This window comes from Equus quagga, chromosome 7 (genome assembly GCF_021613505.1).
Source record: "Equus quagga isolate Etosha38 chromosome 7, UCLA_HA_Equagga_1.0, whole genome shotgun sequence".
In the NCBI taxonomy this organism is placed as follows: domain Eukaryota; kingdom Metazoa; phylum Chordata; class Mammalia; order Perissodactyla; family Equidae; genus Equus; species Equus quagga.
In genome coordinates, this window is record NC_060273.1 from 50718542 (window position 1) to 50736285 (window position 17744).

Consider the following 17744-nt stretch of genomic DNA (forward strand, 5'->3'; position numbering starts at 1 on the left):
CTCCCTGCCTCACCCTGTTTTCTGCAGTGACGCACAGGGGTCTCACAGGGAGGGAACCGAACCTCAGTCTCCCTTCTTCCCCGCTCACACAGCACCTTTACTTATCGCTTTAAATAAGATGTTTCTAATCCTTCAAATCAGAAATGCTCTCAGAAATTAAAAATTCATCATAGTCCTTGAAGCAATTCAGCTCCGTTGTGTATTTAAAAAAAAAAATTGATTTGCAGTCTTTTCAGGAGGTAAAGGGGAACTGGTACTAATATTTCCATTTTACTTGGAGGAAATGGGAACATGGAAAAGTTAACTAAACCGTCCAAGGTCACAGGGATCAGAAGCAAGGCGCAGTGTTTCTCAAAGTGTAACACAGTAACTCCTAGGAGACACTCTGTGTTTTAAGACCTGCTCAATCCTGCCAAGAGCAGGAAATGCAAGGATGGGGGTGGGGGCTGTGAATGAGACCCGGATAATATTTCACCAGCAGGTCAAATACCTGAATCATGACACTAGGGCTGGAAACGGAGGGGCTCACATAATACAGGAGGGGTTTCACAACCCTGGATAACAGTAGTGGCATCAGGCCCCAAGGCTGGGTATGGTGGACCCCAAATCAGGTGGATTGGAGCCTTTAAGAAAGGAGTGGTCAATGCCACCAGCGCATTAATAAATGCTTTTCTGAGTATGAAGGCTGGAAAGGCAGACAGTACAGTAACGAAACAGCTGAAGACAGAAACACAACAAAGAAGTACTTTGCTGTTCTCTAACTCCAGTAGGAGAAAAAAGTCTGAAGAAGTGAAATTTGGTTAATACAAATTAGTTTAATAACCCCAGAATTCTGACACTCTCCATCATCTATTATAGGTTGGAGAGATGAGCACATATAACTGCTGTTACGGGGGGAGGAGAGTAAAGGAGGACCAAATGCTACCCTAGAAACTCATCTACCATTTTTCCTTTTGAAACAAATTATGATTTACTTTTAAGCTAGACAGAAGTAATAGGTCTAATATAAGGTTATTCCAGAGGGCAGAAGGGGCTCAGGGCACAAAATATTAAGGAAATAATAGCCTTTTCTTCCTTTAATAAAGCTAATAGAATTATCCACTCAATAGATATGTGAGTGCCTACTGCGCAGGCAAAGGACTGTGAAGCCACCAATTAGTTTCAAAGAATAAAGCAAGAGATGGTGTTTCTGACAAACTGAGACTTCAGTCTAAGTTTCACCACCCCCCGCGCCGATCTTGTGCTGAGAAAACATGACTAAAAGGCAAAAGAGGAACCAGAAAGAGGGTGTTCCAAAGCCCCTCTGAAGATAAAGGTCTATTTCATACTACAATAAAAAGTCTACTTACAGAACAAATAAAGCTCCATTTAACAAAGAAGTCTGGGGAAAAGTGTCTTTCTTAACCCGTCGTTCTAAGAACTTGTTACACTCCCTACGCGGGCGGGAGCGCCCTCCGACAGGTATGACGCAGGGCTTTCTCAACAATACCTCCTGCTGTGCCGTAATTAATCTCGCTTTAGATCAGGCCCCAAAGACCTCCTGGCGCCCACTAGATACAAGGCCTGGGCTCAGCGTCGTTGCACAAGCTTGTCCTGTGCAACTGCGACAACATGTGGAGGCAGAGAGGGCGACTTCTGCTTTATTTATTGGATCCTTTCCTTTAAGTTTAGACAAATGAGGCCTCACTCGGGTGGAGGGGCAGGGCTAAACGGGGAAAAGTCGTCTAGGGACGAACCCCGACTTCTCCTAGGGTCGCTAAAGAGCCATTTCCGACTGCACGCTCCCCACACATGACCGTGATGAGAAAAAACCCCCCTAGAACTCCTTCCCCAGCGGGTCCAGGAGGTCCCCTGAGCACACCTGGGCCGGGGACACTGACGCTGCTGCGACCACGAAGTCGGGGTGCCGCACGGGGGTCGGGGCCTGACTCTAGAGTGGGGGCCACGCCAGCAAGGTCGCCCCCGCCCCCGGCCGGCCGGTCCTCCCCGCGCGTCCCTCGCACACTCACCCCCGGTTGGGACCCTTAGGGATGAACCAGGGCACCAAGAAGCCGACGAAGCCCCAGAAGACGCTCATCACGATGAGAGGCACCGTGAGGCCGCTGTACGCCATGGTCGCTGCCCCAGCCGCCAGCCCCTGCCCGGCAGCCTCACTCCGGTCCCACCCGGAAGTGTCAACACCGGGCCGCGTGACCTGCGCGCGCAAGGCCCCGCCTCCCGCGCCCCACGTGACCCGAGCGCCGACTCCACCCCCGGCGCTGAGACACAGAGCCCCGCCCCCACCTGGCCGGTCTCGGGGCTGCAGCTCCTTCGGGGGACGTCGCTCATCCCCGAGCGCCGGAGCTAAGGGTCAAGTCATGGGGGGCTCAGCAAAGTTTTCTGATAAGAACATGGCCCTTTTAGTAAGAGAATGTAGTTATTTACAGCTTTATCGTCTTTTTATGCAACAGACAGATATGGAGAACTTATCAATAGTTAAGTTACTCTCCTGAATTCCTGTATGTCAGGCACTGGGCTGTGAGCTTGAAGTGCTGGAGCTGATCGAACACTTCACTACAGCCTATGAGGTAGTTATAATTATTATCCCCACTTTGCAGTTGCAAAAAACGGGCCTAGGGAGGAGGTCGAGGATCTTGCCCACAGTCACACAGCTAGTTAGTGGTAGAGCCAGGATTCAACCTGAGGGTGTGATATTCCAGATCAGTGCTCTTACTACTACACTACTGTATATTTTGTGCACTGTGCCAGGTTCTGGGGTTACAGAAATCAATGAGATCCCCCTCGGAGTTCACAGGCTGGTGAGGAGATGGACTCGCCACCAGGCCGCTGAGTGCAGTGTGAAGGTAGAGTGGACCAGAGTGCACAGCTTCCCACCGCAGCCGGTCCTGAGCTGAGCCTTGAAAGCAGTAGAAGTTAACCAGAGTAGTAAGGAAAAGATAAACATGACATTCCTAATGCTTGCCAAGGATTTTCGCACATGTTAATGATAGTTTGTGACAACCTTGAAACAGAGGAGGAAACCAAATCTCAGGTTAGGAGCTTGATAAAGCTCACCAACAGAAGCAAGATGGAAACATCTATAAACTAAATGCAGCGTGCTTTACCATGGACTGCAGTGTCCCTGCGATAGTCACATTTCCTTACCTCGAATGACTTCTTGATTTCTTTCTTCACCAATAGGATGGATTCCTGGATTAAATGAGAAGTTGGACTAATAATCTTTAACATCTGTAGCGACTCTTAAACATGATTCCAAGCCTTTACTGACCAACAAGGTGGGGGACTAGTCATCTTTGCGCTCATACTGCTGCCCCAAAGACTCAGCGTCCGCAGAAATTCCATTGTCCTTAAGTTCCAGTCCAAGCCCTGCCGTTTCCAAGGCCTGTTTCACCCCGTTCATGCGTCTCCTGTGTCCTTGTACTGATGTGTGTGTGTGTATCTTAACCAACCCTCTACCAGAGGGCAAACTCCTTGAGAACAGGCACTGTTTTAACTGATCTCTGCTCCTTAGGAGCACTTTATACATAAAATGTCCTCAATAAACACATGTACAACTGAATTGAATAGTTAAGAAAGGGTGAGACCAGCCAGAGCTAAATTAGAGAAAATAGTTTGCTCCTGCTTTCTTCCCATTCCTTTTTTTAAATTTATTTTTAATCGTGGTAAAATATACATACAATAAAATTGACCATCTTAACCATTTTTAAGTGTACTGTCCAGTAGTGTTAAATATATTCATATATGCACCTAATGTCAGAACTTTTCATACCCACTAAGCAACCACCATTCTTCCTTCCCCTAGCACCTGGCAACCACCATTCTACTTTCTGTTTCTGTAAGCCTGACTATTCTAGATTCCTGGTATAAGTGGAATCATACGGCATTTGTCTTTTTGTGGCCGGCTTAGTTCACTTAGCATAATGTCCTCAAGGTTCATCCATGTTGTAGCGTGTGTCAGAATTTCCTGCCTTTTTAAGGCCTAACAATATTCCACTGTATGATATACCACATTTCGTTTCTCCATTCATCTGTCAATGGATATTTGGGTTGCTTCCACCTTTTGGTTATTGTGAATTTTTTCCCGTTTCTTAAATAAATGCAAATATTTGAAGTTGATCTAAGTTAAGTCTAACTTTTGTTTCACCATCTCAGCAGCATCTTTGAGATGTCAGGGAGCACAGGGATGATACCAGTTCTGTCTAAATCTGTTCCATCCTCTGGGAAATGAGAAAAATCCTGAATCTCAGTGTTATATTTCTGGGCTGGTATTGGCCAATAGCTCCCTCTATCAGTCAGCCTGTCAAAAACATTTTATCACATGGCCTAAATGAAAACTGGGAGAGAAGGAGAGAAACTGGGATTCAGTGGCCCACCGAATGGAGAAATATTCTCTGTCTTCAAGGCACTCAAAGTCTACTTCAGGAAATAAATCCGAGTCTGGGCAGTGTGCTCTGCGGACCCTTGGGGAGTCCCTGACTCTCCCAGCAAGGCTGTGAGGGCCTCCTTTTCTACCTACCAATCTGTGTGAGGCTGAGTTTTCTTCCTGTGCTTCCCTCAAAACAACATATTGCAACAGACTGAAGGCAGAAGCATTATAAGAATCCATCTGTCTTCTATCAAGCCAGACATTAAGGAATTTTATAAAAATGTAATGCATCACTCTTCTTGCTACATTTTTTGTTTTGTTTTGGAAAAGATGGTTATTTTCCATAAAAATGTTATTTCTAGGGGAGTGGCCCGGTAGTGTAGCGGTCAAGTTCACATGCTCCACTTTGGTGGCCTGGGGTTTGTGGGTTCAGATCCAGGGTGCAGACCTACACAGCATGGCCACCAACAAGTGGTGCAGATCCATGCCCAGGAACCGAACCAGGGCCGCCAAAGCAGAGCGTCCCAAACCGAACTAGGCCACTAGGCCACAGGGCTGGCCCCAAGACTAGCTGTTTTAACTGACAAACTGGGATTTGAATGTCAGTCTTCATAGCTCCCATTCTTCCCACAAAACCATGCTGCCTCTCCTATTTCAAGTAGTAAGTCAACAAAAAACCCTAAGTTATGCACTACTTAACAAGAAGAGACCTTAGAAAACCTGCTCTAGACTCAGCTGCCTTCCTACTAGTGACAGGCTAGGGCGTGGCTGATTTCATTATTTCTGATGGACAAAGAATATTTTATTTATTATTTGTGCGCACTTATACTGTAATTATGGCATTCAGGCAATAAACCAATCTTATATAGTTGTTTAAATTTGAACGATGTGCTTTCCTCACAAAGACTTCTTCATGGGTCAAACTTTTAGAGAACACCCGATCCTATATGCATAGACCATTTCTGGGAGGATACAAAAGAAGCTGGGAACAGGGACTGCTTCTGGGGAGAACGGAGTGACTAACAGTCAAGGTGACAAGGAAACTTAGTTTTCACTGTATGCCATTTTTAGGTTGTACCATATATAAGTATCACTAATATTAAAAACCCCCTAATTTAAAAGAACGGTGGATAAAGACCGGAGCCACCAGCAGATGGGAACTGCTCACTGCCTGCAGCAGCAGCGGAGTGTGGTGGACTCCGGGTTAGAGTTTTGTCTGGGTCCCGGAAGATTCAATTCCTTGCCTGCCCAGCTCACACTGAACGCTCTGTGCTGAGCACCTCATGCCTGAGCGCCATATGAAAGCAGACATTCAGAAGCAGTTATCTGAGGTTAAAAAGTTTGGAGTCTTCCCAAAATAGCACAAGGGGACTTACTCAAGTGAATGGACCTCTGCAAATTTGATGAAAAGGTCAGTAGGAAACTGCTTAATTCAGTCATTCCAGGAAACATGTTCAAACCCCAGGGCCTGAAGCTTGACAAGCAGGCCCACCCTCTGGCATTCTCCAGTTCCCATTTCCTTCACAGCCCAAACACAATACTGCTGCCCTTAAATCCTTCCCTTCATTCAAGAACCAGCATTTGTCTGAACTCCCTTCAGAAACACTCTGCCTCTGCTCTTGAAAGCAAACCCACTGCCAATCTCCTCTGAAAGACAATAGCTAGAATTTGCTGAGCTCTCTGTGCTTTATATGCACTATCTCAAGCAATAAGTCTGACAACTCCATGAGGTAGGTACTCTTTTTATCTCCACTTTAATAAATGACAAAACTGAGGCCCAGAAAGGTTAAGTAATTTGCCCAAGGTCACACAGCTAAGAACTGATAGAGCTGGGATTAGAACTCACATTTGATGCTGAGTCCCTGCTCTTGATCATGCACCAGTATTCACATGGCTTGGTATAAGCAGTCTCGTATGACTGGATGCCTGTGGAGGGATTACAGTTCTCAAAGCTCTTATCTATCACTTACATTGAACAAGTCGCTGAAAACAAGTCAAGTCTGACTCCTAGGAAACACTGCAATTTAAATTCACTGATGAGAGTAACAGGGCCAGACCAGGCATCAGAATATGTCATCCTTACTGTAAATTTAATCTAGTATAAAATCTTTTATGCAAATTTTGGGGTCCTAAAACACTTTGGTCGAGAATAAAGACAAAACTCGTTAGAAAAAGCAAACTACACACCTTGCTGGTTGACCTACTCCTTTTCCTCACTAGACATACAGCTCAGCATGCTAATGCTAACAAAGCACCCTGTGTGGCCCACCTACTCTATTTTATGTGCTGTATATATACTTTCCTACATCCATTTCCACAATTCCCCAAACTTACCCGGTCGTAAGCATCACATGAGAGCCATGTGAGAAATACACATGCACATGAGACCTGAAGAGGTCTCTCTTCAGACCTTCTGCATCACAGAATCTCCAGGCAAGGGGCGGAGACTAACGTGAGCCAGCACCAGGTGACTCCTCCAATCAGGCGAGTTGGGTGGACTGTCACTTTAACTTTCACAGCCTTGAAGATAAGCATTTTTAGCTTCTTACCTCGGTAGGGAAACAGAGGTTCCTAACAATGACTGCCCAAGGACCAGAGCAGGATGTGAACCCAGACCCATCTGGCTCCAGAGACAGGACAGTATTGTTTTGCCTACTCTTAAATCAATGCCAAAAAGTCAGAGAATGTAGATCAAATTTTGTGGTTTGCGATCCCTTTGATTTCTTTTGTGAAAAATCATGACCTCTTTGAGTGCAGAATGAATGTCAGAATTGGAGATACAAGTGAACTGAACAATAATAGTGCTATTAGCATTCGCATAATCACAGCTTTCAGAGGGCTCAGAAACAGCCCCCCGACCCTGACGCTTTCCATGAGACAGGAAGGCAGTGCAGGTATTACCGTGTTTTACTACTTAGAAAACGGAAGCTCGGAGATGAGTGATTTACTCAAAGGCTTATGATCGTCCAGTGGCAGAGCTGGGACTGGAGCTTAACCGCTGGTGACGATGCTTTTCCCACTAAGCAGTACTACTGCTGCAAATACACAGGTTCTTCTGTTCCATACAAACGTCCAGTCTCTTATCAGACTCCAATACAGGGCTGACAGTGAGGGAACACCGGCAACAGCTGGCTAAGGTGGGAAGTGGTTCAAATCCTGGCTCCATCTCATGTTCTCTGAATTTGGACAATTGACCTAAGCTCATTTTCTTCATCAGTCAAAATGGGAAATAACTCTGATTTAGTCAACATTTGAGAAACTCGTGTGTCAGATAAGCTCCGTGTTACTAGAGAGCCATAAAAAGCTCAGTTTGATCTATTTTAGATTATTTATCACAGAGGCAAGGGAAGATTATAGATGTGGCTCTGGAGCTAAATCTTGAAGAGTAACTACAAGTTTGACCTGGAGTCTAAAACTCAGATGCCAGCGGGGGCCAAGCAACAAGGTTACATGAGCGGAGAGCGCAGACTAGGGTGCAGCCAGCCCCTGGCTCCATACAACTGACACTGTGCAGGATCAAGACCCCACGCGGCCAGATGAAGCCATCTGGATTTCTCTGTGGAATCCCCCAAGTTTTAAATGTTGGAAATTGACTTTTTTTTTTTTAATTGTGAAAACAACAGAAAGACAAACAGTATCTGTCTGATATCACCTACTGGCCATGGGTTTCCTGAGTTAGCCTCAGGAGAGAGGAGGGGCATTTCAGTCACATGGAAACGGCACTTGCAAAGTCAACATCTTGGGAAGGGCAGCCTGGTCAGGGAGCTGCACACTATTTGGCTTGGTTGGAGCAAAAAGGAGAAGCTGGCCAGAGAGCAATCTGTCAGGCCTGAGACGTGGCTGTGAAAAGCAGCACCATTGCTCAGTGGGGCCTCTGTGCGTGCCAGTTCACAACACGACCTCCACTGAGTGGGACGAACCCCCGCATCAGGGACCAGAGCCCTGGCCTGTCCATCCATCAGCATGAGGGCCAGGCTGGAGCAGGGCTGTCCTACCACTTGCCATTTGCTGCTCTGCAGATGAAATGTATGAAAGACTGGCAATCGGGAACCGATAATACGATGGATTGTGTCTAGAATATAATGCGAATTCCACTTGTAATTGGGAAGCAGTTCCAATTTTTATTCATAAAATTATTAATCAAAACAGTAAAAGTAGATTTACAGAGTCACATATCAACAACAAAACAGGAAGGAAACAAAATGTTCCAGAGACACTCTGAAAAGTTTCAAAGGAATACAGACCAGAACAAAAACCTATTAGTTAAACCACAGCTACAGAACAGGCTATATTCACTCCTGCATTTTCTCAATAAGTTCTTCCTTATATTTGCCTTTCTCTTTTCCAACTTGTCGAGATTTGGCTTTGCGTTCAAGAATTTTTTTCCGATCTTTGTCTAGTTTTAATCTGGTGATAACCACCTGTTGGGAATGAGAAAACAAACAGATTTTTACTTTTCCAAGTGGAAAGGATTTCTAACAATTATTTTGTACAGCAGAGCTTCCCTCGACAACAGCAGCTTGAGGTCATTCTTCTGTTACCCAAACTCCCACCCCCTGACTCCTGAGGACCTAGAAGACCATTTAGATAAGTCTAGTGATATGAAATCTCATTTAGGTTGGAAAAATCGTATTACTAACATGTTTCTGGTTTGTCTATTATCTCTTGGGAGGCAAAACGGATTGTTTAAAAAACACCTGCATTCCCACCAGTTACTGGGCAATACAGTGATTGTAAGGCTAAGTAAGACCCCAACCATTCTCCCCTCGAGGATCTGAAACTCTGGAGGAGGGAGACCCTACAAGACAGTGCATAAACTGGGAGTGCGAGGGAGGAACAGCACATTCCATAGGTGGGTGTGAGGGCCAAAGAAAGAGATGCTCTCTCTCCTCCCTCTGGACATAATCTAGTGTGGAAGTGATGCCTGAAGGCCTGGCACTCTCTTGCCACCTGCTTGAAGAGGGAGCCTTCGCCAAGGCTAACAAAACAGACCGGGAGAGAATCTGGATCCTCCATGATATCATTAAGCCAGTGAATCAGTCAAGCCTGCCTGACCCACCTCTGGAAGCCCATGCCAGGGCCACCTGTGTCAACAGGACCAACACGTCGATACCTTGCTTGGGTGAATGCCCACGTGGACGGTCGTGCCGTTTGCCTTCTCCCGCTGCACCCGCTCAATGTAGATGACATATTTCTTCCTGTACACCTGGACTACCTTGCCAATTTGCTGACCTTTGTAGTGTCCTCGAACCACCTAAGAGGAAATGCAAAAGAGAATTCCCCCATTTCTAACGCATGACTATCATAGCGAGGAAATTGATCATCAGGAACACACATGCTAACACACAACTTTTTCCACAAAAGCAGGTTAATCCTGGCAGCCAAAAGTCAGCTATTTTTTGGGTATAAATCTGCTTTGTGTTATTCTAAGTCAGGTGGAAATTCACCTGAATTTTTTTCTTCTTTTATCTGAAAAACAAAATGTTCCTTGAATTAGGATAGCCATCAGAGAACAAGTCCTAAGAATTAAAAAATATAATTACTGTACATCTGAAACTAATACAAAGTTATATGTCTATTATATCTCAAAAATAAATAAATATGGGGCTGGCCCGGTGGCACAGTGGTTAAGTCCGTGCGTTCCACTTTGGTGGCCCAGGGTTTGTATCCTGGGCGTGGACCTACACACCACTCATCAAGCCATGCTGTGGCGGCATCCCACATACAAAATAGAGGAAGATGGGCACAGATGTTACTTGAGGGCCAATCTGCCTCACCAGAAAATAAACAAACAGATAAATAAAATTTAAGAAAGAAAAAATATTATTATTCTCAAGATCTAAATAAAGAATGGTTAAAGACATTATACTCAGACTCTCATGTAACCATTTAAAATCCTATTTTCAAAAAGTAACTTATGACCTATGAAAATGCTCAAGATATGATCTTTAGAGAAAAAAGGAGAATACAAAGCTATACATAGAATATAGTCTGAATCTTGTGTGTATGTGCTTCATATATGTGGCATATAACACGATGGGATGGAAATATATCCAAATGTCAATAATGGTTGCTATTAGGCATGAAGTAGGGTTACAGATGATTATTTTTCTAATTTATATTCTTCCAAATTTCAATATTTCTAAAATTAACACAAATATTTTATAGCCAGAAAAAAATTAAAATGTCAAATTAAAATCTAACGGGTTGAGCCAGCCCGATGGTCTAGTGGTTAAAGTTTGGCACCCTCACTGCTTCGGAGGCTGGGGTTCGTTTCCCAGTCACAGGACCACCCCACCCATCCGTCAGTTGCCATGCTGTGACCGTCGTTACACAGAAGAACCAGAAGGACTTACAACCAGGATATACAGCCATGCACTAGGGTTTTGAAGGGGGGCGGGGGGAAGAGGAAGGCTGGCCAGATTTTAGCTCAGGGCAAAGCCTTCCCTACCAAAAAAAAAAAAAAAAAAAAAAAATCGAATGGATTGTTTTTGCGTATGTACTAAAATTCCGCTCACGTTCCAACTGTGTTAGAAAACCAACTAGATTATGGCTTCCCTGAAGACAAGACCCTTCTAAATAGCTGATACAATGCAGGTGATGTTGATTAATAAGCAGAGAGGAAGTACCACATATAGGGAAATGGCGAATCTCAATGCTCCTAAAAGTACCTAGATTGCCCAGCTTACTCACTGAGGCAATTTTCAGGTTGAAAAGAGAACAGCCAGGCCTCACTGAAAATCCACCACCCTCTGTATCACCAGAGACTCTCATTCAGAAAAATCTGTGAAAAGACCCTATTACGTATCCTCAAGACTGAAGAAAGACGTTAGTAAAACAAGTCTAAAGGAACAGTGGGTTAAAGAGAAGTGGACAAATGCTATACCCAGCGAGCAGGGGGATGGGATAAGACTAAAATGACTTAATGGAAAGGTGAGGGAGAAGAGGCAAGAATGATACCCAGTCCGGCTGGGCAACTGGATGGATGGATACGCCTCTGGATGTTCCATCCCAGAGGCATGGAACATTGGGGAAGAATTGGGCATTAGGAGAAAACAGTTTAGTTTGGAACATGTCGAATATGAGGCACCTAGTGACATTCTAGTGGAGAATTCCACACAGAGCCGGAAGGCCAACCAGGTCGGCCACAAAGATGTTGGAGTCATCAACAGCGACGGCAATCGAAGCCTAATTTTGCTCAGAGATCTGGTGGTATAAGAGGGCAGAATGAAGAAATCTGAGAAAGCCAACATTTTGGAAGACCTTGAGAGAGAGACTGAAGTGGCCAGAGAGAATGGGAAAATGGGGGAGCGTGGCCTTGGAGCAGCCAAGAGGGCCATGGAACGGTGAACTACAGGAGGGGTAAAGGAAAAGACGTGACAACGAGCTGGTCATTGGTGACCGTGGCTACAGTGCTCTTGGTGGAGCGGTCAGATGGAAGCCAGGGAAGTCTACAGCAGGGCGACAAGTTCACCAGAGGTGAGGAGGAGGTGGTGAGAAGACAGTCCCAAGGAGCCTGGCTCTGAAGATGATGAGAGAGACGATATATGCTTGAAAGAGATGTGAAGTTAAGGGGTCAGTTTTTATTTTCAGAGAGGGGAAAACCTGAATGTGTCTAAATGCTGACGAGAAGGGACAAGTATGGAGGAAAAGTTAAAGCAAACCACGGAGCACAGGGATAACGGATAGAAGGATCTCAAGGGGAGAGCAGAGAGTGGAGCACCGCAGCATATGACAGATGGACCAGCCCTAGAGAAACAGCGGCATCTCTTTCATTGTAACAGGAGAGAAGAAAGACGGAGGGGCGAACTGCAGGTAAATCAGGCTATGGAGCCAGGAGTTCTGAAAGTTCCTGGATGATAGCTTTAATTTCCTCTGTAAACAGGAGAATAGTGACTGCTCAGAGAAAGAGGTGAAATTCAGAAGAACCCAAATGGGACTATTTCATTCTCCTGGTGGACACGTGTTTATCCAGTACAGCCTTTGGAGTCAGACCTGGGTTCACTCATTTTCTGTATTATTTCTTCAATATTTAACCCAAATTTCAGTTTTTTCATATCTAAAAAGGAAACAAATCCTACCTCATAGGCATTCAAAAATGGCAGCTCCTTCTCCCCTACCCTCCTTTTCTTTACCTCACCTTCCAATTCTATCCGGTCAATAATTTTTAATTCATCCAACAAATATTGACTGTGCCCCTGCTGTATGCCAGGCTCTATAATGAGGTCAGGCAACAAAAAAGAGAAGTTCTCTGGCATCATGGGGCTTACTCTGATGGGTAGTAGGCAGATAACAAGTAAACATGCAAATATATGATCACTAACTGGAATATGGCACATGGGATCTTCCCAGGATGATAAAAACAGTCCATGTCATAATTAGGATGATGGCTACACATGACAAAACTCACCTGTACCTTTTACTGTTTGTACATCATGCCTTTCTTTCTTTAAAAAAAAAAAAAAGATCTCAAACTGTGTTCATTGTTATGAAGGAAAAATAAAGGATGCTATGCTATAACATGATTAAAGTATCTGGGAAGGCCTTTCTGAGGAAGTGATATTTAAGATAAGACCTGAAAAATGAGGAGCTAGTCAGGGAAAGGGGAAAAGGAAGAGCCTTCTACACAGAAGCAGCATTCTGGGCGAAGACACACAGAGGGAAAACAGATCAAGGTGCATTTAAAGACCGGAAAAGGCCAGGGGGTCTGGACTACAGAGCACGTGGGAGATAACAGGGTGAGATGAGGCTGGAGACGCAGACCAGGACTGGGTCACCCGGGGCCTTGTTGTCAACGCTTTTAGATTTTACAATAAGCACACCAAGGACCACTGATAGATTTTAAGCAGGATCTGATTTGCAAATAATAGCCCTCTGTGGAGAATGCCTGAGAAGGGTAAGAGTGGAAGCTAGAGAGCCTTGAACTAAACTGGAAATGTAAAGAACTGGTCAGATTCAAGACTTATCTCAGAGGCAGAATCAGTAAGACTCAGTGATAGCCTAGAAGAGGCGGTTAGGGAGAGGGTTGTTAAGGATAACTGAAAGGTTTATGGCACATGCAGGTGGAGAAGTGTTGCTTATCGAGGTGTGGAAGACAGAGGAGAACCCGATTACAGAGGAGTAGGAGGGCTAGGATCAAGAATACTCCCGTATAAGAAATTTGAGATGTCTACAAGATACCTAACTAAGGATGTTCAGCAGGCAGACAGATCTACAGGTCTACGCTCAGGAAAGTGGTCTGGACTGGGATAGAAAAGAGGGAGTTGTTAGCACAGTGCAGACCTTTAAAGCTCCGGAACAGATATCATCTCCCTGGTAGACAATGTAGGCAAGATGAGATGTTAGACCAGGTGCAGGCCCTCACAAACTCCAGCATTTGGGGATCAGACGGAGGAGAAAGCCAGCAAAGGAGCCTGAGCCTGAACCATCTCAGAAGCCAAAGAGAGAGACTATTTCAATAAGTAAGTAAGTAATAATAAGTAAGGTGGAGCCACCTGTGCCAAATGCTGCTGGAAAGGTCAAGGAGGATGAGACCAAGATGTGTCCACTGGATTTAGTCATAAAGAGGTGACTGGTGACGTCAGGCAGAAGCAGTTTCTATAAGGTAGTGAGACAGAGATCAGTCTAGAGAAGATCTTAGAGTGAGTGGCAGGGGAGGAAGGGCAGACAACTTTTTGGAGGCGGCTCGCCATACACGTGGCACAGAGAATAGTAACTAGAAGAAAACGTGGGGCTGGGAAGAGAATCTAAATTTTCCACTTCTCTTGAAAAATCAAAGAATTTGACAACAATGAGCTTGCATTTCCCTAAGGCAGCAATGGGCTGAAGTACAAACAATCTCCTTTAAAGGCGGATGAGCTCTCCAGTTGCCATTTTCTGATCATCAGCTCATTTGTCTTATTTAATTTGCCTAACTAGCCCTGATACACATTTGCAATTCCTCCATTTTAGAACATTCTGATGGGAAGGATCCAGGAGAGAAGTTCAAACTGTTGATCACACCTCTGAACTACTCTTCCTACACTTTCCTGTCACACCCTCTGCTTCCAATCTTCCTCTAAAAGTGCTCCTCACACCTTCAAAAAGTCTCAATGCCTTAGATGATCCACAATCTCCCTTGACCTTATCGCATCTCATTCTCTAAAACAATGGTTCACAACTAGGGGAGGTGTGGTGGACAGGGGGATTTTGCCCCCCAAGGCATTTGCCAATAACTGGAAATTTTTTGCTTGTCACAACTGTGAGGAGTGCTACTGGCATCTAGTGGGGAGAGGACAGGGATGCTGCCAAACATCCTACAATGCACAAGAGAGCTCCCCACAAGGTAGAATTATCCAGTCCAGGATGTCAGCACTGCTGAGGTTGGGAAACCCTGCTCTAAAATGCGAGCTCTGTGATAACAGGAGCCTTGTCAGTCTCGTTCACTGCTAGTGTCTAGAACAGTGCGTGATAAGCGCTCAGAAAATATTCCTTCGATTTGGGAATCTAGCCGCTGCCTATTTCCCTCACCCCCTACCCGCCACTCCCCTTTCCCGACCAGACATCCCGGGATCCAGTCAGGGAGAACAGAGAGCTTACACTCTCTCACAGGGGCCATGCGCTTTCATACTTCCATGCCTCTGACTTGCTGCTGCTTCTCCATCCTCTCTGCCAAGCTCAGGACCGTCCAACGCCCACACTCCACTAAAGCCAACGATACTGCACACCGCTCTTACCACAGCACCATGCCCTGCAGATTCGAGGTCAAAGAGCCACCCCGAGCCATACCTGGGAAACCAGCGCCCCAGCAAGCTAGCAGCTAAATCCAAGGCAGAGTTTTGCTTAGCTGGCATACTGTTTTTAAAGAAATTATTATGAAAAAACTGAACTTGAACGCTCCTAATGAAGCTGGGCAGGCACTCCCTGCTGGCTCTGGGGCCCAGCTTCGGTCGAACACATCTGCAGGTCACGTTCCTTGGCAGGGTCCTGAGGGCACGTGAGTCTCCCAGGTCCAAGCATACACAACGTCCTCAGGCCAAAGCGGCGCCCGAGCGCCACGCGGCTGGGCAACCAGGGCCGAGGGAGACGTACCTGGACCTCGTCGTCCTTGCGGATGGGCATGGAGCGCACGTTATACTTCTGCCGCAGCTCCTTGGAGAGCGGCGACGACATGATCTTCCTGCGCACGTGCGAGGGAGCGTTGAAGTGGCGTTTGCGGTTTTTGCTGCGGTCCGAGGTCACGAAGGGGTTGAACTTCATGGTGACCGTCTGCACAGAGAGGGGCGAAGGGGCGCTCGGTGGGGTCTCAGGGCTTGCTCTCCACCCAGGACACTCCTCCCTACCCCTGCGCAAGCGCTCTACGGAGGCGGCCGCCTCGGAAGAAGGCGACCGAGGGGGAAGGGGGGATGTGAGGGGTCTAGGGGATACCAGGACGCGTGCGTGCGGGCGTGGGGAGAGGGCGGCACCGGGCCTTGAGGCTGGCCGGGGGAGGAAGGCTCGGGCTGGAGAAGGAGGCACGGTCAGGGGCCAAGCGGAGATCTGGGGAGGCGGGGACCCCGCAGCACGTGGGGAAGGGTCCTGTGGAGCGGAGAGCGTCACATGCGGAGAAAACACTAACTTCCACTCACCTACCTGGCGCTGCGCGGCTCAGAAGGTGCGCGCGCAGGGCCGGAAGTGAGGCGTCCCTGCCGCGCAAGCGTAGAAAGGAAGCGGTGCCCCATTTCCGCAGGAAGCAAACTGAATGGCGCCCCCCGCGGCTTGGGGTGGAATCGCAGTGCCCCGTTCCGAGAGGTCCCCGGCGCTACCACGAGGCGTTGGCATCGCTGGGGAGAAGGGGCGTCCTTCTGTAGGGCCTGCGACAGAAGCTTATTGACGTCTTTTTTCTAGGTACACCAATAGTCTCTTTGCTATCCCGAACTCTTTCTTTGCTTCCGTTCCCCTCCACAGAGGTCTTTCAACATCATGACGATCCAAATGCAATCTGCAGACTTGCTTCTGCAAAATCACGGAGGAGCCTAATCAAAACGCAGATTTTCGTGCTCCGTCGTAGTCCTACAAGACCAAGACAGTGGTAGGTCGAGGTCAGGATTCTGAATTTAAAGCAAGAACCATCCCCCAAAGATTTTGAGGTGCACCCGTGTTTGAGGATAGTTTCGAACCAAGCACTTCGTCTTGCAAAACTTCCCCGTAGTTTTTCAGTCCTGTTGCTAAGAGCTGGGTTGTAGAGTCAGACCTGGACCCAAGCGCCTCTTCACGTTGCTGGACCGTGGAGAGATGTCTGCTTGTTTCTGAGCCTGTTTGCTCATCTGTGAAATGGGGATGATCTTAGTAGGTGCCTCACAGAGTTGTTACGAGAATTAAGGGGCTCCTTGTCGAGTGTTAAGAACAGTGTCTGGCACATAGCGGTCAATCACGGTCAGCCATTTTTCCTAATAAAAGCAGAGGCCTATGAGTGCGGCTTGCTCTAGGGCAGCCCTAAGGCCGGCCTCACACTCACCAGAGTTCCCCCATTCAGACTTTTCCCATTAGCTCTCCGGAGGGAAAGTGTAGGCTTTCCGTGTTTGAAGAAACACGTGCCATGCGCCAGGCTGGCTGGAGCTCGGGTTGTGCTGTCTCTCCCTTCTCGACTCTGCGAGTCTTCGGAAAGGCCCTACTCGGTGCCGGGACTCGGCGGCCCGAGGGCGCCTGGGGTTTGCGGCTTCAGCCCCCCGACCCCACCCCCGGCTCCCCGAGGTCCCCCCAAGCCCGGCGCACAACCCCGCGCCCCGCTCCTTCACGCCCCGCTCCTTCCCCCCCCCCCCCCCCACCGCGCCCGGCTCCTCCAGGCCCCGTCCACCCCGCCCCTCCAGGCCCCGCCCACCCGGCCGCACCTCGCCTCGCCGTGTTGTGCTGAGCTCCGCCTCCCGCCCCCGCGAAGACTGCCCTGAGGAGCTGGCGCCACCCACGGATCCTCAGGCTGAGACCCCTGCGTGGGCCCTGGGAATGAAAGGTCTCGGTCCTGGCTCGGAGACGCCCACTGATTGATTCATTCTGCGCGGAATGAATTGATTCATTCAATTCATATCTATAGATCTTCCTCGACATAGGATGGGGTTAAGTCCAATAAACTCACCTTAAGTTGAAAATATCGTAAGCTGAAAATGCATTGAGTAAGAAGTTGAACAAGATCAACAATTTTCAAAGATTTTTTTTTTTTGAGGAAGACTAGCCCTGAGCTAACATCTGCTGCCAATCCTCTTCTTCATTTTTTTTTTTTTTTTTTGCTGAAGAAGATTGGCCCTGAGCTAACATCTGTGCTCATCTTCCTCTACTTTATATGTGGGACGCCTGCCACAGCATGGCTTGATAAGTGATGCATAGGTCCTCACCCCGGATCTGAACTGGTGAACCCTAGGCTACT

At 47.1% G+C, this 17744-nt stretch overlaps 2 protein-coding genes across 3 annotated transcripts in view; both read right to left on the bottom strand.

The window, feature by feature from the left end:
* ATP6V0E1 (ATPase H+ transporting V0 subunit e1) overlaps nucleotides 1-2187 on the bottom strand; it is a 34061-nt gene extending 31874 nt beyond the window's left edge. The window contains exon 1 of the mRNA XM_046667596.1: nucleotides 2010-2187. Coding sequence (XP_046523552.1) covers nucleotides 2010-2113 — 104 coding nt within the window. The 5' untranslated portion in view covers nucleotides 2114-2187. The remainder of the gene's footprint in view (nucleotides 1-2009) is intronic.
* A 6280-nt stretch (nucleotides 2188-8467) lies between these two features.
* RPL26L1 (ribosomal protein L26 like 1) lies at nucleotides 8468-16136 on the bottom strand. Of its 2 annotated transcripts, none has more exons than XM_046668330.1 (4): nucleotides 15977-16136; nucleotides 15437-15613; nucleotides 9480-9620; nucleotides 8468-8787 (listed from the first exon to the last, which is right to left on the bottom strand). In XM_046668330.1, the coding sequence occupies exons 2-4, from the start codon at nucleotides 15602-15604 to the stop codon at nucleotides 8659-8661; spliced, it is 438 nt and encodes a 145-aa protein (XP_046524286.1). In that variant the 5' UTR covers nucleotides 15605-15613; nucleotides 15977-16136; the 3' UTR covers nucleotides 8468-8658. The 2 variants fall into 2 exon arrangements, with proteins under 2 accessions (XP_046524286.1, XP_046524285.1); XM_046668329.1 differs by having other exon boundaries at nucleotides 15973-16132.
* Between the last annotated feature and the right edge of the window lie 1608 nt (nucleotides 16137-17744).